This window comes from Sciurus vulgaris, assembly GCF_902686455.1.
Source record: "Sciurus vulgaris genome assembly, chromosome: 6".
Classification (NCBI taxonomy): domain Eukaryota; kingdom Metazoa; phylum Chordata; class Mammalia; order Rodentia; family Sciuridae; genus Sciurus; species Sciurus vulgaris.
In genome coordinates, this window is record NC_136466.1 from 28,759,863 (window position 1) to 28,781,967 (window position 22,105).

The 22,105-nt window shown below is 40.5% G+C and overlaps 1 protein-coding gene across 1 annotated transcript; it reads left to right on the top strand.

Annotated features, from left to right (window-relative positions):
• Nucleotides 1-593: 593 nt before the first annotated feature.
• SLC36A3 (solute carrier family 36 member 3) lies at nucleotides 594-20,238 on the top strand (the record flags this gene model as incomplete). Its single annotated transcript, XM_079145110.1, has 9 exons — nucleotides 594-649; nucleotides 2,164-2,259; nucleotides 5,084-5,168; nucleotides 6,271-6,489; nucleotides 8,423-8,521; nucleotides 8,878-9,044; nucleotides 12,069-12,238; nucleotides 18,508-18,762; nucleotides 20,111-20,238. The coding sequence occupies exons 1-9, from the start codon at nucleotides 609-611 to the stop codon at nucleotides 20,236-20,238; spliced, it is 1,260 nt and encodes a 419-aa protein (XP_079001236.1). The 5' UTR covers nucleotides 594-608.
• Between the last annotated feature and the right edge of the window lie 1,867 nt (nucleotides 20,239-22,105).

Consider the following 22,105-nt stretch of genomic DNA (forward strand, 5'->3'; position numbering starts at 1 on the left):
TCAATCTGTCACTTCTAGACATTTTTGGTTGTTACAACCTGTAACCGTCACTGACACCTAATGGGTAGAGGCTTGGGGATGCTGCTCAATATCCTTCCATGCACAGGACAGCTCCTTAAAACAAAGACTCATCTGCCCCAAATGTCAATAGGGCCCTTGCTGATAAACTCTACTAGAGGAAGGGAACCCAGTCACAAAAGGAAATTTGGTCTTCAAGTGTCTTAGGGGAGGTGAGGGTGAGGCTGTGTAAAACGTTAGAAGCACCATGAGAGAATACAGGAGGGCAATACTGGAGGCAGATGAGAAAGGCATGTGTTGTGTGGGGAGTCCGGAGATCTGTGGCACAGGTAGAATCCTAGCAGAGACAGAGCAGCCACTTTGCAACGACCCCAGCAAGGGCATTCAAAGCACAGCATGGGGGACAAGGATATCCATGCACTGTCTCTCACCTCCGCAAGAGCATTATTCTGTGAGGAACCCTAGTGCCCAACCGCGGGAGGGTCAGGGTGTGGGCGTGGTCAGTTCACTGATCAGGCCCTGGGCCTCTCCTCTCCCTCCAGGTCGGGCCCATCAGCCTGCTGGCCATCGGGATCCTCACAGTGCACTGCATGGTCATCCTGCTGAACTGTGCTCACCACCTCTCTCAGAGGTGGGTCCTGCTCCTCTCTCACCCCAGCAGCAGACCCCTTCCATCGTAATTTCGAGTTTCCTTTTACCATTGAACCAGTAAATTAGGCCATTTCTCCAGGGCCCATGCTGCTCTAGATCCAATGGAAGTGGTGGAGGTAGTGGGAAAGAATCCCAAGAAGAGACTCTTGAGCAGACCCTGCTCTGCTGCTAGCCGGCTGGAAGACTCAGCCAGTTTCCTGCACCCCTCTAAGCTTAAATCCCCTTACCAGGAAACATCAAAAGTGATAAAAGAGGCTAAGGCACTCAAAGACAATCACGTAGGGGCAAGATATGTGGACAGCCTTCTGTTCCTTTTAATTTCCCCACCCCAGTACTAATGCCTTGTCAGGGTAATTTGTTCCAGGTGAACCTCTGTAAAGATAAGTCAATAAAAGTAAAAACCTAGTTAGTCATAAAATGCATAGTTTTTAACGATTCTTCTTGATAATCAGATAATCTGGCACTTCTGGGCCTTTTTTATTCTCTGGAGCAGAGTCCCAGTCGACCCTGTTGAGAACCAAATGTGTGCTTGCTATTTAGCCACTGACCCCTCTACTCCCTGTTCTTTTATCTTGGGTCACCTACCATATCACTGTGGAATTTGCAACCTTCAGACTCTCATATATGCCAGTCCTCTGCAATCTGACCCCATTTATGCATGAATGCCAATCTCAGTGAGCAATATGAAAAATAATAATATTAACAATGGATAATAACAAAAGTGTGTTTCCAATACATCCCAATATCCATCTCTCACTGTCTCCTGCTCAAAACAGTCTGCATGTGGAAAAACTGAGGCCCAGAAATCTGAAGAGAGTTGCTTAAGGTCTCCAGTTCATAAGGCAATTGCATTTAAACCCCGGTTTCCTATCAAGTCTGGAGCCTATCTCTGATCTAGCAGTTCTGAAATTCACATTGAGTATCCATGAGCTCAGCAACCTGATGCTGCTCCCACCTGCTCCTGTCCAGGACCAGGACAGTCCTAAATCATGTCCTGTCCCACCCTTAGAAAGGAAAAGGGACAGGGAAAAGAGATATGCTGGAACCTGGATCTCACATCCTACAGGGTGCTGGGCAGGAGCCTGAGGATCACCTATGCATGGGATCTGGTCCATGTAGGCAATGAGAAGGCTGAGAAAAACCCAGAAAAGACAGCATCCCTGGTTGGCCACACCTACTCTGCCGCCTCCATCTCTGCCCCCTGACCATGTGCCCTCCCTCCTGCCTGGCAGACCTAAATCAATGCACAACTACTATTTATTCAAAAAAAACAAATCCAATGAGATCCACTTAAATGTCTGTTCTTAAAGATAACAGCAAAAAGAAAAAAAGGATACAAAGAAAACTCCCGAAAGTTGTGTGTAATATACAACTATGAGAACATTAACAGAACACTCTATGCTGACCTACAAATACACCATAATTACCCACTGCAGGAGTAAATCACAACTCCAACAGAAACGTTCTAAGTTACACATTGTCCTTTCCTCCTAGACTGCAAACGACCTTTGTGAACTATGGAGAGGCCACAATGTACAGCCTGGAAACCTGCCCCAACCCCTGGCTGAGGTCCCATTCGGTGTGGGGAAGGTAGTAGTCATGGATGTAGAAGTAATTGTGACAATGACAAGCATGATAAGCCTCAAGTCTTTATTCTTTATTTCTGCTTTAAAGTTTTAAGTGAATATATTCTTAGTCAATCATGGTGGCACACACCTGTGACATGGGAGACTGAGGCAGAAGCATCACAAGTTCAAGGCCAGCCTCAGCAACTAAGCAAGGCCCTAAGCAATTTAGTGAGACCCTCTCTCAAAATAAACATAAAAAAAAGCTAGGGATGTGGCTCAGTGGTTAAGCACCCCTGCGTTTAATCCCTGGTACCAAAAGAAAAGAAAAGAAAAGAATATGTTCTTTTGGAAAACTGTCAATAGAGAGTATCTTTATTAGCCCCATTCCCTACCCTACTCTTTACTCAAGAGGTAGCCACTGATGTCTAGTTAGTAAACAGTCCCTTTGACTTTTTCTTTCTCTACATGTACATCAATATATGTATGTGAATGGACATATATTATTAATTTAATATTTTATTGCACATTACTTAGAATCATTTTTGGAAATTTGCTTTTGTTCTAATAATATATCTCTAATTTTTTTTCATTGGGACATGTAGATCCCCTAGTGATTTTTTTTAGGGCTCCCAAGTGTGGATGTAGACCATAGTTTTATTTGATCATTCCCCTAATGGTGAATTTAGGTTGTCCCCTTGCTTGATAAAAAGTTAAAACTCAATAGTTAGAGTAAATGGCATCTGTGCCTTCTTCTTTTACAAAGTTTCCTACTGACTTTTCACTAAATGTTTCTGATCATCTCAACAACCTTGTGAGGTAGACAGGGTCCTGGAAAAATGAGCTGACCAAGGCTCATAGAGCTAAATTCAAAGGCACATTCATCAATAATGGCAGAGCAGGGACATGACCAAGAACCTCACACTGTAACCTTTTCCAGCAAAGTCCTTTGGGAAGTAGTGGGATAAATATTGTGGCTGCCACCATCCCAGGAGGTCTCCTCCCCCAAATAGTCTAATTTTCAGAGAAGGTAGGTCATGATCAATTTTTGATGACACTGTCAATGATATTTAGGGCAAGCATGGCCCTTAGAGATCACTAGATTCATACCTATTGATAGAGAGAATAAGGTTGCTCAGAGAGGGCAATAAAGTTGCTCAGGTTCACACAGGAAGTTAGTGGCAGATCAAAGACTAGAATCCAGAACATCTAGCTGCCACTCACCTAGCTTCCATGTACCCTTTCTTTGGAAATCCAGTGATCGAGAAGGAGTTGGAAACATTTGGGAAAATATTAGTTAAACCAATGATTTGTAATTTTAGTGTAGTAGGAGATACCTGGAGAACTTGATTAAAACCGTTCATTCTGTGTAGATAATCACTAATGGATGCTCAAGCCATTTAGTGAAAAGTTAGTGGGAAACTTTGTAAAAGAAGAAGGCACAGATGCCATCTACTCTAACTATTGAGTGCACCATCCTCACAGCTCAGTGGACATGGGACAATCACACATGGTGTCTCATAATGGGGTACAGTGAGGGGTACAGGGCACTACAGTGTATATTCCTTTTTTGGGGGAAGGGTACTAGGGAGTGAATCAGGGGCATTTGACCACTGAGCCACATCCCCAGCCCCTTTTTGTATTTTATTTAGAGACAGGGTCTCACCGAGTTGCTTAGGTCTTCGTTAAGTTGCTGAGATTGGCTTTGAACTTGCGATCCTCCTGCCTCAGCCTCCAGAGTGGCTAGGATTACAGGCATGTGCCACCATATTCAATCACTGTACATTCTTGCCAGAAAAATAAATTAAGGAGCTTCATCTCATCAAGTAACTGATATCAGTGTACAGGAAGCACAGGGATAGATAAACAAGATAAATGATGTCAAGAGGAAGTTGTCAGCCAAGTCTTGAAAACAGATCTACTACAGGACAAATGATCTGATATTAAGCAACCAAAAAATGAACAGCTGCAGGAGAAAATAAAAACAGGACAAGAAGAATATAGCAATTTTACAAACTGAGTTCAATAAAATGCAATGTATAGGGCCAGGGAAATAGCTCAGTGGTAGAGCAATTGCCTAGCATGTGCAAGGCCCTGGGTTTGATCCCCAGCACTATGAAAAAGATAAAAATAAAAAACACAACAGTTATAAAAGATATTTTGAAGAGAATTGTGATATCTAAAATAGGGACTATGTATTTGAAGATATTAAAATTCATTTTCAGGGTATCAGTCCTAAGAAAATATACTGAGATACTTAGGGTCAAAATGTTATGACATCTGCAAATGACTTTCAAATGATTCTGAAAAAAATCTGTGGGTGTGCGTGCGCGCGTGTGTGTGTGCGTGTGTGTGTGTGTGTGTGTGTGTGTGTGTGTACCTGAGTGAAGATGAATATGTACACATATGAAAAGATTTGGGGCCAAAACTTAACAATTTATATATTTAACAAATATATGGATGTTAATTATACTATTATATGAACTATTCCCCAGGACTTGAAATTTTCAAAAGAAGAAAAATTGGAAAAAATCTAAATCGATCAAAAGAATTATAAAAAAAAAAACACACTTTAAAAATACTTTAGGCCAAGCACAGGGGTGCACGCCTGTAATTCAGTGGCTCAGATGGCTGAGGCAAGAGGACTGCAAGTTCCAAACCAGCCTCAGCAACTTAGTGAGGCCCTAAGCAACTTAGTGAGACCCTGTATCAAAATAAAAACTAAAAAAAGGGCTGGGGATGTGGCTCAGTGGTAGAACACTCCTGGGTTCAACCTCCAGTACCAAAGTAAATAAATAATAACTTGAATGTTTGTTTTCTCATTCTATCTCCCTCTTTTTCTTTCCCAGGTACACTGTAAGCTTCTTACTGATCATCACTCAGCTGGGCTTCTGCAGTGTTTATTTTATGTTCATGGCAGACAACTTACAACAGGTGAAGAGGCCTCTTCTGGGCAAAAGGAGAGAAAAGCAGACCTTCTACTGCTAAGGGCTACATTTGCTGAAGCATAGTATTTAAGTCATGGGAGGAGACAGCTTCATCCACTCCCAGATTAGATCATGACTGAAAATTTTTTTAGTCCTGGGAATCACATTCTAAAAGGATGGTAAAGAAGCCAAAGCAACTTTTTAAAACTTTTAGCCTGAAAAGCATTGGTAAAATTTACATTAGGTACCATCTCAGGTTGTCATGTAGAAGTTGACTAACTGAAAAGAAGGAAAATCAGTGGCTAACTTCCTGTCGTTGTCTGCCTAAGACACATTACATGCCAATCACAGCCTCCTCTTACAAAATAGAGAAAGCATACCTAATAGCCAGAAAGAACTGTGACCAGTATTATAGATGGACTATGCGGGCAGATAGGCTTTGCTCAACATCCAGAGCTTTCTGACTTGTAGGGCTCTCTAAGGTTAAAGAGGATGTGCTTGTGTGATGAATTATCTTTCCTTGGCTGTATGAAAGATAATCATTTGATGGGGAAGAAGAGGTTGGGCTACCTGACAAAAGTAACCTCCAACCTTGAGGCTTAATGACTCTAGTGGTTCCTGGTTCACATTAACAGATTCAAAATACATGACACTCAGTTGAACTAGAATGCATTTTATATATATTTATGTATATATATATATATATATATATACACACACATATGCATATATGTATATATACATGAAAATACACATTATATTATATATTTCATAAATACATACTTATATATTTATGTATGAACATATAGTCAAATAATTTGCAAATTATGCAAATAATTTATATATAAATTTATATAATTTATATATAAATATATATATATATCACTACTTATCTGAAATTCCAGTTTAACTGTGTCATGTATTTTTCACGTGTATATTTTATTATATATATATTTTACTGTATATATTATTATTATGAGTAGGTTCTATGTAATATCTGGAACGTATTATACTAAAATGTTGTCTGTTGATTTTCTGAAATTGCCCTGGAGCTGAGCATCCTGTGTTTTGTCTTCAACTGCCATGCCTTCCGCTACATTCTCTTTCAGATAGTGGAAGAAGTCCATGTCACCTCCAACACCTGCCAGCCCAGGAAGTTCCTGGTGCTGACCCCCATCCTGGACATTCGTATCTACATGCTGACAATCCTGCCCTTCCTGATCATGTTGGTGTTTATCCGGAACCTCAAGGTGCTGTCTGTCTTCTCCACAATGGCCAACATCACCACCCTGGGGAGCATGATTCTGATCTTTGAGTATATCATCCAGGTCTGTGCCTGAAACCGTGGAGGAAGGGCATCAGGGCCTAGGGCCTCTGAGACACTTGGGAAGGGATATTGTCATGATGGGCAGGTGACAGTGAGAAAGTTTCATTCCCTGCTCTGAGCAACCCCTGCCCAAGTGATATCTGGGAACATTTCTGCTCCACAAGCTCTAAAAGCTAATCATCATCATTATCAGCATCCTGGTTCTCCTCAACACCAGCATGGTCACATTGAATAACAATAGGTCATTCAACAATTCATAGGTCCTGTGATCCAGGCATTGTGCAAGGACCTGGGGATTCAGTGGTAAGTGAAAAACAGGTAGATAGGGTGTCTCCTCTCACAGAAGTCACATTCACTTAGGGAGATTAACACTGATTAATAACCAACAAAAATTGTAACAGTGGTAGGTGACAAGGAATGCATGTGTGATAAAGGAATTTGATCTACTTGGTGCCACGCACTTTACGTATCTAACTTATTGGAGCTTCACAATACTATTATTTTGGAAGTACCATCCTTATTCCGTTTATAGACAAACCAGTAAACAGGAAGCAATTTTTCCACTACCTCCAATCGGTTTGCCCCAAGGGCCCTTGGTCTGGCCTCATCACAGGTCCTGGAATTCCACCATTACACTCATTTCTTTGAGTCTGATAGTTTTTGGAGTTGTCTTCTTTTCCTATTGCTGTTATAACAAATGACCACAAACCTAGGGACTTAAAACATCACAAATTATTTTACAGCTCCAGAGGTCTCCTGGCCTAAAATCAAGGCCAGCTACACTCCTTTCTGGAAGCTATAGCCTTTTCTGGTATCTACTTGACCTATGGCCCCTTCCATCTTCAAAGCTGGCAACATCAGGCTGAGTCTTTCTCATGCTGCCATTTGTCTCTTCTTTTGATTCCCATTTCCACTTTTAAGGACCGTTGTCCCACCCGGAAATCCAGGATAATCTTATGTTAAGGTCAGATGATCAACAACCTTAGTTCAATCTGAAAACCGAATCCTCCCTTTACCATGTGGCATCAGACATCCACAGCTTCCTGCATAGCTTTGGGGAGCGATTGTTCTACTCATCACAATTTATTAAAATAATCATTCCCCCTATATCCACCACAGCTGCTCTACTAGCTAGTGGACCACACAGCACTGAGGAGTGATGAGAAGAGGCAGTGGAGGGATGAGACACAGGAGACCCGAATCCTTATCTTAGCTGAGTCCGTAACTTGCAGAATAGACCTGGGTAATTCCCTTTTTCTCTCCACGTCCTACCTTTTCCCACAGTAAAGATAAAATGGCTCCCCACAGCCAAAAGTTGGAAAAAATTCATGTCTAATGAACTATGAATGGGCAAAGAAAATGTGCTATATAAATATATATGGTAGAATATTAATTAGTTAGTCCTAAAAAAAGAATGAGATTCTGAAAGATGCTACAACATAGATGGACCTCAAAGACATCGAGCTAAGTGAAAGAAGCCACGTACCAAAAGACAACTATTATGTGATTCCACTTATATGAAGTACCCATAATAATCAAATTGATAGAGACAAAGTAGAATGTGGGTTACAAGGAGAAGGGTTTATGGGGAATTGCTATTTTAATAGATTCAGAGTTTCAGTTTGGGCTGATGAAAAAGGAGACAGATAATAGTGATGAATACACAACAGTGTAAATGCACTTAATGCCACTGAGTTATGCACTTAAAAATGGTTAAAATGGTAAATTTTGCTTTGAGAATTTGCCATAATAAAACTAACTAAATAATCTTTTTAAAATATAAGAAGATTGACTGGACTCTAGCTATCTCATGAGTACTCCTAACATTGATTATCTCTTTTGAGGTCAGGCATGACCTAACTTCTATCAGGCCATGGTTTGTTATGACTTTTATACCATGGTAAAGCCAATGCCCTCCTCCTACTTCCTTTCAGGACATTCCAGATCCAAGCAACCTGCCCCTAATGGCAAACTGGAAGACGTTTTTGCTGTTCTTTGGTACAGCCATCTTCACATTTGAAGGCGTCGGTATGGTAAGATTGATGGGTGTCAGTGAATGGGCCCTAGTGTTCTTTAGGGTGTAATTCCATCTATCTAAATTAGTAGCATTCAGAAAAAGTGCAGAATAGCAATGCATCCATGATGCCTTCTGCTCCACACACCACACTATGTCTTGAAGACTAAGAATTTCCTATTCAGCAAAGACAGAATTGGGCATTCCTGGCAACAGAAAATAGGAGAGAAAAATGAAACTGTGGTCACCTGGAAAGGGCTTTTCCTGACTGGGCCCACCCACAGAAGGACAGCCGTGCTTGTGGGGAAGCCTGAACCTACGCCATGGACCACATCTCTTTCTACCCTTTGTTTTCCAAACTCTCTTCACCTCCAGGTTTTGCCTCTCAAAAACCAGATGAAGAATCCACAGCATTTCCCCCTCGTTCTATATCTGGGGATGTCCCTTGTCATCTTTCTCTATACCTGCCTGGGGGTCCTGGGCTACATGAAGTTTGGGTCCGACACCCAGGCCAGCATCACCCTCAACTTGCCCAACTGCTGGTACGTCCCTGCCGGCCCCAGGTGTAGGGAGAAGCATGGGATCTTATGCCTTAGCAAGAGATGAGCATTGCCTCGGGTTATCTTTAGCAACAGATATTAACGGTTAATGCTGCTACTAAGTATAATGATAGATAAGTTGATGATCTAGGCCCTGTGCTCTATCTCATCTAATTATTTACACCCTATGAGTCAGCGTTATTATTATTAACCCCATTTAATAGAGAAGGAAGTTGATATTTGAAGAGGCTCTAAGTAATTTTCGCAGCTCACATTATGAGGAACTGAAACTTGAACCCAATCTGTCTGATCCTAAAGTGCAAAGACCCTAGAACAGAAATGATCTGGGAATGTTGAAGAAAAAAAACCAGAACAACAAAAAGTAGAACTCAAAGTAATGATCGAAGTCCTACAGACGGACTGCTACTCAGACGCCCAGTTTGAAATATAGAACACACTGCCATTGCTGTGTCCCAGTTGGAACTTGGTCTGGAGTTCTTGTATTTAATCATTCATTCATCCCAGAAATATTCTGGCGGCTGATCCGTGGTATGCATGCATTCCGTGTTAACTGTTATTTTAATGGCAGTATTAAACATGTAGTTACCAAGCAGTCAAGACAGCCAGTGTTTAGGAGCACATTTTCTAAAGCTAACTAATGGGACTTGCATCCTGGTTCTTATGTGACCTTGGGCAAGCTACTTGATCTTCCAAGCCCCGTTTCCATCCTTTGTAAAATGAGGATCATACTTATGCCTGTTTGTATCAGTCAGGATAGAGCAAGCTCTGCTCCAGTAATGATCTCAATGGCTGAACACACAAACACTTTAAAATTGCATGCTCAAGCTGCATGTATATTATGGGATGGCTGAGGCTCATGCTGATGGGACAGCCACTCTACAAAGTGTTGCTGGTTGCCATGGCAGAGAGGACAGGGAATCATCCACGGGGCACCAAGCTGGCAAAGCTCCACCTGGAATGGCAGGTGTCTTTCCTGCTCACACCGCCCCACCCTGTGTACTCTGAGGAGGCAAGGATGTACCTGGAAGTCTTTGGTGAGTACCATGAATGGCTACCACACTCCCTCACAGGGTGAGTATGAGCATTAGTTGGTTTGATACATAAAATGTTTCTCACGTAGTAAGCCCTTGTGGGGTGTTAGCTCTTGTCATTGCTGTGCCCCACAGCCTCAGTCTCTCTGAGGTACGCAGGGTGATGGGGCACCAATTTCCCACAAAGCCAGGGTTGTAAACCGAGGAAAAGGTCACCTGCCCACTAACCGCACTGTGAGGTGACAATGACTAGATGAGAAATTCAATGTGGGATTTCTTTGACATTGTGCCTTACTTTATGTAAGATATCCTGTATTTGGGAGACTGAGACAGAAGGATCATTAATTTGGAACCAGCCTGGGTAACTTAGTAATACCTGGATAAATTTTTTTTTTTAATTTTTAAAGGGCCAGGCGTGTAGCTCAGTGTTAGAGCCCTTGACTGTTATGTGTGAGGCCCCAGGTTCAATCCCCAATAATGGGGGAAAAGAAGGAAGAAATTCTAATAACCAGGTAGGCAGGACCCTTTCCTTCTGAGGCAGCTAAACACAGGCTTTGAGCTCTACCAAGGCTCTGTGCCTGCTGATGTGAACTTGGTTGATCCGGGGAGCCTTAAACACATTTCCCTCTCCCATAAGAGAAACATCTACAACTCACAAAAAGATGGGAAAAGGGTATAAGCCAACAGTTCACAAGCAAATAAGTTACGACCAGCTTACATTTGAAATGATGCTCAAAAAAACATCATAATAGAAATGCCAGTTTAGAAAACACACACACAATGGCATAGACTGGCATGAACTACACACGCTTTGGATGAGCAGGGAATTTCACACAATAGGACAAGTGTGCAGGAGGGCAATACCTGTCAAAATTTAAGATCCCATACACACTTACCTATCATCCTGACCGCTGGAGTTATATGTTATGTGCACATAGATAAGCAAACAAGGGTATTTTGTTTGCAGCATTATTGGCGAAAGACTATGATTCTCAAAAGAATAATCTGAATATTTATTAATTTGTGACTAGTTTTAAAAAGTATTGTATCTATGTGATCAGAGTGCCAAACTGTTGTTAAATGGAAGGGCCTGATCTATGTGTATTGACAGGGGGCAACTCCAAGAAATATTTGATAATGATAAAATAAGGAGATCCACTGCATGCAGAGAAATGCTACCGTGCATGTATGTAGCATGTTTACATGTGGGTGTGTGTGAGGACCCACATGCCGTGTAAGGTCATATATACACAGATTGTTTCTGGGGAGCACAAGACAACTCTGAATGGTTGCCTAAGGAAAGGGGAAGTGGAGACTGGGAATCAAGAGCAGGGGTGCTTTTCACTGTGGGACTGTTGTACTTGAATTTTAGTCTTTGCAGACTACCTTTTTAGTGTGTGTGTGTGTGTGTGTGTGTGTGTGTGTTTTGGCTTGAATTCTTTCTTTTTTTTATTGTAAACAAATGGGATACACGTTGTTTCTCTATTTGTACATGGAGTAAAGGCATACCATTTGTGTAATCATAAATTACATAGGGCAATGTTGTTTGATTCATTCTGTTATTTTTTCCCTTCCCCCCCACCCCTCCCACCCCTCTTTTCCCTCTATACAGTCCCTCCTTCCTCCATTCTTGCCACCCTCCCACCCCCCATTATGTGTCATCATCTGCTTATCAGTGAGATCATTTGTCCTTTGGTTTTTTGAGATTGGCTTATCTCACTTAGCATGATATTCTCCAATTGCAGACTACCTTTTAAATAATTAAAAGGAGAGGGTCATAGATTCCTGGGTCGTGGGTTTGTTGACTCAATCTGCAGAAATGTGCACTTTTAATGAGTTTGCCAGGTGGTCCTGACTGTTACAATGATTTCTAACTCACCGACAGGTACCAGTTTCTGAACAGTGAATGAATCCTAAACTGCCCTTTCCTGGGGGCCAAACTGCATTTCATATCCTCTTGATGATCTGTCTGTAGGTTGTACCAGTCGGTCAAGCTGCTGTACTCCGTTGGCATCTTCTTCACCTACGCCCTCCAGTTCCATGTGCCAGCTGAGATCATCATCCCATTCGCCATCTCCCAGGTGTCAGAGAGCTGGGCCCTGTTTGTAGACCTGTCTGTCCGCACAGCCTTGGTCTGTCTGACCTGTGAGTAGGAGGAAAGGTACTCTTTGTCCAAAACTAAGGCAAGGAGCCACTTGGGTGCCTACCCCATCATCACTGGCTCTGCCACTTGCTTTCTTTGTGACCTAGGGAAAGATATTTAATCTCCCTGGGTCTCAACTTTTGTGCCTGAAAAATGGGTTTCAAAGAATGATCACATAGTAAATGTTTCCGTAATCTCTACTGCCTACCTATGGAAAGTATATGCTGATTTTATAGGGAAAGAAGTATCAATCATTCAACCACTCTCCTATGTGCCTGGCACTGTGCCAGCATTACCTAACACTGCCAGCCTAGCAGTATAACCAATCGAGGGAGCCATGCCCAGAGAAATGACATAACAGGCCACATCATACAACTCTACAGAGCTGGGACTTGATTACAGGTGGTAGGCACTAAAGTCTGCTTCCATTGTGACATATTTCTTCCTACCAGAAATTAAAGTTAAGTCCCCTTTCATAAAGGTACATTTAATTATAGGGGAAACCCCAAAAGACTGATTTGTTAAAGACTTTGGGATCATCTGGGATGCCCTCTTTTCTCCTCCCTCTCTCCTTTATCTTTGTTCATTCACCCATTCATTCACATTAGGTGCTGTTGTGGGTGTTTAGGAAATATGGTGGAGCATGTCCAGAGAAAGAGGATCAGAAAAATGCCCCATGAGGAATGAGCAAAAGAGCTGGAGACTATTTCCCTGAGAAGCAAAGACCAGGGATTTGTCCTCCAACACCTCTGGGATCACAGTACAAGGGAGAGAGCAAGTTTAGTCTTAAAGCCTCCAGAAGCCAGATCTTAAAGCAGAGGCAATCAAGGCTCCATACAGGGTCAGGAGAAACTGTGTGCCTCCCTGTGTCCAGCAGAGGCACATGCTACCTGGTCATAGCTTTAAATAACTAGACTTCTAAGAGGAGAGACAGTGCTCTTGCTTGGCTTGAGGTGTCAAGAGTGTCCAGTCTGTATCCAGACATCAGAAACCTGGGTATGTGTTGTTCTGAGATTGCTCCCAATCACAAGAGTGTGAGTTGAAGAGAAAGATGGAGTTCAGGCCACCTGAATCAGGGAAAGTGTAGATAGAGACAGTTGGTCTTCTAATGACAAGTCTTGCTTCTAGCAAATACCAAATGACCACTTTTTCCTCCTTTATTAGTCCATCATCATTCATTCATTCATACATTCATTCAACAATTGCTTGTTGAGCACCTCCTACATGTCTGACATTGTGCTGGACAGTAGGGACACAATCATGAATAATGGGACTGGGGATTTAGCTCAGCTTATGCAAAGCCCTGGGTTCAATACCCCATACCACTCGTCATCATCATCATATCATCATCATCCTCACCATCGTAAAGAATAATGAAGATGTGGCTCTGACTCTCATGGGTCTTACAAGATGAACTGTGAATATCTGCAAGGAAAAAATGGCAGCACTTTGTGATGAATGTTAAGATGGCACATGATGAAGTACCCACATGACAGTCAAAACTAAGTAGAAGACACCCTGTATACTTAACAGGATCCTGCACCACATCCTGAGCAGGTCAGGGGGTCAGCCCTCTCCAGTGGAGGACATGCTGGCTAAGACCTAAGAGAGAGGTAGGAGATAGATGGATGAGGGTAGAATATGCCACGTAGAGGGAGCAGGCTATGCACAAGCCTGAGGTCTGTACTGACCTGTGGTCCACTGGAGAACTAAAGGCAGTGGGGCAAAATCAGATTAGGTTCAAACATATGGAAGGACGCTCCTAAACTCATAGCTCTTTCAATCTGGGCTGAGGAGTTTTGGCAACAGGGAGTCCTGGGAGGGTTCTGAGCAGTGGGCGACTGTGACCAGAGCTGAGCCTCTTGTGGCATTGCTACTGTCCACCTGGCAGCGTAGCTGTCTTTGGACACATCTCTCTGCCCCCTCATTATGAGCTCTCCCGGGGAAAGATGCTGATGTTCCTCTGTACCTCCACTGGTACACAGCTTACACGGACCATACCATAAAGGGATGGGACCCCCAACTGCGAGATCCTATGAGTCTCTCTTATGCCCAATATACTGGAGCAATTTCAGAAAGAGGTGATGTTTTCTTAAAGGTTCAGCAAACTGAGTCTGGAAGTGTAGCTCAGTGGTAGAGTGCTTGCCTAGCACATGCAAGGCCCTGGGTTCCATCTCCAGCACCAGGAAAAAGAAATATCCAGCAAGCTTAGGTGCTTTCCAAAACAATTTTTCTCTAATTTGTTCATAGATAAATTATATAGCTATATGAAATTAAATCACATAAATTGCATATTTCCTCAATTGAATATAATCAACATTGGACCCTGTTGGCAAACCCATGATATACATTTATTATGTGTATAAGAGATGGAGATTTAATAATGTTTATAGAAGAAGAGGGAAAAAGGAAAGCTAATTCTGTCTTCATGTTTTCTGTTCTGCCTAACAACCCTAATCCTTTTACAAATGGGAAAACAAGTGGTTGAGATTTGTAGAGCAACAGAACCATCTTTCTTTGTTAATCAGTCCTTGCTTCTAGACAGAAGTCCTATGATGTAGTTGGTACAGTTGGATTAGAAGTCTGGATAAGAGTCAAGCACTTATTGAGCACCTACTATGTGCCAAGTTCTTTAATATACAGGAGAAGCAGCAAAGTAAAGTAGAAAGGACTTTATTTTCTGTTGTTGTTTATAGAATTCTATTTTTTAAATTGATAAAATCTATGTGTGCTTATGACATACAACATATTTTGATATATACACACTGTGGTATAACTGAACTAAGGTAATGAACATATTCATTGGCTCAAATGTTTATCATTATTTTAGTGAAAATATTTAAACAGTACTATTTTGTCAATGTTCAAGTATACAATACTTTGTGATTAGCTACAATCACCATGTCATTCAGCAGATCTCTTGAATTTTTTCCTCCTTTCTAACTGCAATTTGTCCTCTGTCCTTTGGCCAAACAACTCCCTAGTTCTCCTACCCCCTAACCTCTGGTAGCCACCATCTTGCTTTATCTTTTATGAGCCTAACTTTCTAGATTCCACTTATTAATGAGAATATGTAATGTGTCTTTCTGTGCCTGACTTGTTTCATTTCACATAACATCTTCTAGGTTCATCCATGTTGTTACAAATGACAGGGTTTTCTGTTTCCTTTTTAAGATTGAATTGTATTCCACTGTGTATATATGCAGTATTTTCTTTATTCCATGGAAGGGTTACTGTTGAAAACATTGCAATGAACAGGACAGTGCAGATATTGCTTTGACATATTGATTGCAATTCCTTCACACATGCCAAGAAGGGGGATTGCTGGATTTTAAATATTTATATGTTTATATAATTATATTCATATAATTATAAACTAATTTAAATTCTTCTGAGGCAACTTGATACTGATTTCCATAGTGACTAAGTTCATTTACAACAGTACACAGGAATTCCCTTTTCTCCACATCCTCACCAACACTGGCTATCTGTTGTCTTTTCAACAATAGCCACCCTAACCAGTGTGAGGAGATATCTCATTGTGGTGACTTTTTTTTTTTTTTTTTTTTTTTTTTGTAATTGGTTTTTTTTAATTGGTTCTGTGCCTGGTGCCTGGTGCTTGTATTTTTGATAATTGCCATTCTGATTGGAGTGAGATGAAATTTCAGTGTAGTTTTAATTTGCATTTCTCTAATTGCTGAAATGTTGACTGTCCATATTTTTTCTTTTGAGACGTGTCTTTCCTTTGCCCATTTATTGATTTGGTTATCCGTGTTTTTTTTTTCTGGTGTTAGGTTTTTTGAGTTCTTTGTATATCCTGGTATTAATTAATTAATGTCCTATCTGAAGGGCAGGTAGCAAAGATTTTCTCCCTTTCTGTGGGATCTCTTTTTCACACTCTTTATTGTTTCCTTTGCTGTGAAGAAGCTTTGTAATTTGATATCATTCCATTTATTGACTTTTAATTTTACTTCTTGCACTTAAGAAATCTTGTTAAGGAAGTTTGTTCCTGAGCCAACATGTTAGATTGTTGGTCCTACATTTCCTTTCAGCAGATGTAGAGTTTCTGGTCCAGTTCCTAGGTCTTTGGTTCACTTTGAGTTGAATTTTGTGCAGGGTAAGAGAGAGAGGGTTTAATTTCATTCTACTACATATGGATTTTCGGTTCTCCCAGCACCATTGTGTTGAAAAGGCTATCTTTTCTCTACTGTATGTTACTGGCACTTCTGTCTAGTATGAGATAACTGTAATTTATGTGGGTTTGTCTCTGTTCCTCTGTTCTATTCCATTGGTCTTCATGCCTGTTTTGGTTCCAGTACCATACTGTTTTTGTTACTATAGCTGTGTAGTATAATTCAAAGTCTGGTATTGTGATGGCTCCTGCTTCACTTCTCTTGCTAAGGATTCATTTGGCTATTCTGGGCCCTCTTGTTTTTCCAAATGAATTTCATGACTTTTTTTCTTTCTATTTCTGTGAAGAATGTCATTGGAATTTTGATGGAAATTGCATTGAATTTGCATATTGCTTTTGGTACTATGGTCGTTTTGACAATATTAATTCTGCCTCTTCAAGAACAAGGGTGGTCTTTCATTCTTCTAAGGACTACTTCAATTTTGTTCTTTACTGTTCTATAGATTTCATTGTAGAGGTCTTTTGTCTTTTTTGTTAGATTGATTCTCAAGTTGTTTTTGTTGTTTGTTTTGAGGCTATTGTGAGTGGGATAGTTTTCCTGATTTCTTTGTCAGCAGATTCATCATTGGACTATAGGAACATAATTGATTTAAAGATATTGATTTTGTATCCTGCTACTTTGCTGAATTCATTTATGAGCTAGTTCTGTAAATCTTCTGGTAGAGTTTTTTTCTGTAAATCTTCTGGTAGAGTTGGACTGAATATAGGGTCAGATCCCTGGCAAGCAGAGATAATTTAAGCTCTTCTTTTCCTACTCATATCCCTTTAATTTCCTTCTCTCACCTATTTGCTCTGGCTAGAGTTTCAAGGACTATGTTGGATAGGAGTGGTAAAAATGGGCGTCCTTGTCTTATTCCACCTTTTAGAGGAAATGTTTTTAGTTTTTCTCCACTCAGAATAATGTTGGCATTGGGTTTGTCGTCTATACTCTTTACAATGTCAAAGTAAGTTCCTTCTATCCCTAGTTTTTCAGTGTTTTAAACATGAGTGGCTGCTGTACTTTGTCAAATGCTTTTCTTCATCTATTAAGATAATCGTGTGATTCTTGTCCTTAATTCTGTTTAAGTGGTGAATTATTTTTATCGATTTGCATATGTTGAATCAAGTTGGCATTCCTGGGATGAAACCCGCTTGATTATGGTGCACTAACTTTTTAATGTGTTTTTGTATGTGGCTTGCCAATATTTTATTTAAAATTTTTGCATCTATGTTCATCAAGGTTATCAGTCTGAAGTTTTGTTTCTTGGTGTGTCTTTGTCTGGTTTTGGTACTGGCTTCAAGAATGAGTTTTGCAGTGTTTTGTCCTTTTCCATTTCATGGATTAACTTGAGGAGGAGGATTGCTATCAGTTTTTTAAGGGTCTTTTAGACCTGGGTTGAAAATTCATCCAGTCCTGGGGTTTTCTTTGTTTGAAGGTTTTTTTTTCCCTTCCCCCACCCCCTGTGCGCCCTCCCCTCATTTTGTTTGAAGGCTTTTGATAGCTGCTTCAAATTTGTTACTTGATATTCAACTGTTTAAGTTTTCTATATCCTCCTGGTTCATATTGGTTAAGTCAGATGTCTCTAGACATTTGTCCATATCTTCAGGATTTTATAGAAATAGTTCCTGCTCTGGATTTCAGTAATGTCTGTGGTGATATTTCCTTTTTCATCTTGGATTTTGATAATTAGAGTTTTTTTTTTCCCCTCTGGAAAGAAATTTCGGCTCATTCCAAGGATTCTCCTCACAGCTCTGTGTGAGTTAAAGCAAGTCCTGTTCCCCTTAAAGCTCTAGATTTCCCCATCTCTATAATGAAGAGGTTATAAGAGCTAAGTGGTAGAGTAGATCTTCCAATAAAGATTATGTATGAAAAATCCAATAGATAAAATACAAAAGGGGCATCTGTGTCAGCAGTGAAGACGGGTCGGAGTCAGGAGCTGTGGTACCTGAACAATGTTACGTAAGCCACAGGGGGCTCCTGCCCGCCTCTCCAAACCACTTCTCACTCACCTGTGAAGCTCTTGTGCTCCAAAGTAATGGTTTGTTTTTGTGCTTCTGGCAGGGACGATTAGTGATTCTAAATATTTCTTCTTGCTGCAGGTGTCTCAGCCATCCTCATCCCCCGCCTGGACCTGGTCATCTCCCTGGTGGGCTCTGTGTGCAGCAGCGCCCTGGCCCTCATCATCCCCCCCCTCCTGGAGATCATCACCTTTTACTCTGAGGACATAAGCTATGCCACCATTGCAAAGGACATCATGATCAGCATCCTGGGCCTTTTGGGGTGTATTTTTGGGACATACCAAGCCCTCTATGAGTTGACCCAACCCATCAACCATTCCATGGCCAACTCTACAGGTGTCTATATGCATCATTTTTTATTTTTATTCTAATAGCTTTCTCTTCCTCCTAACCCCAATTTGATTTCCATTCAGATGTTATATACATTCATCAAACCCCAACATCTCTATATTAATTAGTGGCTTTTTTATCTTTCCAAGAAAAATGTAGATAGCATAGATTAGTATTGATACCTCTCAGGCTACACCTTTTTGGATTTTGGATTTTGGATTTCTTTGGCAATCATTTGTACCTCAGAACCAATATCATATTCAGACATTTATATTATTAACCTCACTTGATGGAAACAGGGATGTCATTCACTTCTGATATCCCTGGAAACAAGAGACCAAACATAAATGCAAAACCAAGTTTTTGTTTTATGTTGTAGAAGCTGCCCTAAAAACATCAAATTTATAAAAGTATATATTGGTAGAAGGGAATTTTCTATTTAGATATTCCAAGTGAAAGAGTGACAGAATAACAATAGAACTTAGCTATAATTTTGTCACTGATTTCTTTTTCTTTTTGTATTGGGGATTGAACCCAGGGACACTTAACCACTGAGCCACATCTCCAGCCTTTTTAATTTTTATTTTGAGACAGGGTCTCAACAAGTTGCTTAGGATCTTGCTAAGCTGTTGAGGCTGGCTTTGAATTTGCAATCCTCCTGCCTCAGCCTCCTGAGTCACCGGGATTACAGGCATGCGCCACCATATCCGCCTCTGCCATTGATTTCTTATGGGACCTTGAACTTCCCCTTCTCTTAGTCTGTGAAGTGAAGGGTTAGACTAATTGATTATTAAGAACTCTTTCAACTTTGACCTTCTGAAAGTAAAAAAGGAAATTTATAGTTTATAACTCATTCTCCAAATACATGTGTGACAATTGTTTCCCATGAGTTAATGAACCTATTGCCTGAGAGATATGAGTAGGTTAAGAGAAGCCTTTACACATTATTATATTTAAATATAAATAAACATATTTCATTATACTTATGACTTTCAGCAAACTTTCATTCCTGTTAATACCTCAAAGTTATGACTTCCTTAACTAGAGATCCCTTTCCTTCCTTCCATTTTCCTTCTCTGATATCTTAAGAGTCACTTAGAGCTCATTTAGGCTGATGGAGATGAGCAGTTTCCATAGGGAAAGGGAGGTTCATGTAGTGGAGGCTTGAACTCCAGGGTGGCAGTACTGGGAGGTGGGACCTTTAAGAGGAGGGACCTCACGCAACGTTCTTAGGTGAAAGAGGGTGCTGCCCTTGGAAGGGAATACTGGTCTCCTAGAGTGAGTTCTCACAAGAGCAAGTTGTTATCAAAACTGATCATGACCCTTGTGTCACTCTCTGGCTTCCTGTTTCCAGATATAATCCCTTCCTCCAAGTGTGCTCTTGCCCTTGCCATTCATTCACCTCAAGGTTACATAGCCAAAAGGCGGAACTCAACAGAACCTGTACTGTGTGGTTTGGACTTACAGCATCCAAGACTTTGAGCTAAATAGTCCACTCTTCTTTATAAAGTTAACGGGTCTCAGGTATTGTTACAGCATCAAAAAGCTGACCAATAATGGGGAAGGAATGATTGCTGTCCCTGTGAAATCAGCAACAAGAGTGACCAGTCTCAGCACTTCTGTTCAAGATTGTACCAGACATAGTGAAATCAGACAAGAAACATGGAGTAAAAGGTCTTCATACTGGAAAGGAAAAATTAGAACTGTATCTGAAGACATGATAATTTACATAGGAAATCCAGTGTAATCTATACAAAAACTCTACTAATAGAGTTTACGAAGTTTCAGTATACATGATTCATATACAAAATCCAACTGCACTTCTACATACTAGCTAAGAACAATTAAAACTAAAAATTTCAAATTCAATTTACATCAAAAACATGCAGTACACGAGAATAAATCAGATGAAAGATATGAATGACTTACATGCAGACATCTATATGGGGCATGCCTTGGAGACATAGCAGGCTTGGGTCTAGACCACCACAATAAAGGAAATATCACAATAAAACAAATCACATGAAAGTTTCAATTTTCCAGTGCACATAAAAGTTATATTTACACTACACTACAGCTTATTAGGTGTGCAATAGTATAACATCTAAAAATCAATATTTTTAAGTTTTTTTGCTAACAAATGTTAAGAGTCTTCAGAACCTTCAGCAAGTTACAGTCTTTTTTGCTGTGAGAGATCCTTGATGTTGATGGCAGCTGGCAGCTGGCAGCTCAGGGAGGTGGTTGCTGAAGACTGAGATGGCTGTGATAGCTTCTGAAATTAAGACCATGATGAAGTTTGCTGCATAGATTGACTCATGAAATGCTGTTTGGTGGCATTTTACCCAGAGTCAAAATTGGTAGTAAATCCTCTTAAACCCTGCTGTTGCTTTATCAACTAAGTTCATGTAATATCACGTAATAGTCACAATCTTTTACTGGCATTTCAACTATGTTGACAGCATCTCTACCAAGAGTAGACTCCATTTTAAGAAACCAGTGTCTTTGCTTATCCACAGAAAGCACTTCATCTGCTAAGGCTTTATCATGAGATTGCAATTTAGCCACTTCTAATTTTCTTGCTATTTCCACTACATCTCCTGTTCCTTCCTCCGGTGAAGTCTTAAACACCTCAAAACCATCTGTGGAGGTTAGAATCAACTTCTCTCAAATTCCTGTTAACGTTGATATTTTTACTTTCTCCCTTGAATAAAAAATGTTATTAGTGGCATCTAGAATGGTGAATTATTTCTAGAAGACTTCAAATTTACTTTGTCCAGATCTATCAGAGGAATCATTATCTATAATAGCTATCGTCTTACAAAACTTATTTCTTAAATGATAAGATTTGAGTACACTCCTGAAATCCTTCCTACTTAGGAGGCTGAGGCAGGGGGATCACAAGTTCAAGACCACCCTGGGAAACTTACCAAGACTTTGTCTCAGAATTTTAAAAAAGGGCTGGGGGTGAAGCTCAGTGGTAGAGTATTTGCCTAGTATGTGCAAGGCCCTGGGATCAATCCCTAGTACTGCAAAAGAAAAAAAAAATACTTGAAAGTCAAAATTACTCCTTATCCATGGGCTGCAAAATGGACGTTGTGTAAATAGGCATGAAAAAAAAAAAAAAAAAAAAAAGAACCTCACGGTATATCTTGGTCAGTGCTCTTGGGTGACCAAACACAGTCAATGAGTAATAATATTTTGAAAGGGACCTTTATTTATCCAAGCAATAGGTATCAACATGGGGCTTAAAATACTCAGAAAGCCATGCTGTAAAATTAGACTGCCCTCCAGGCTTTCTTGCTCCACTTTTAGAGCACAGGCAGAGTAGATTCAGTATAATTCTTAAGAG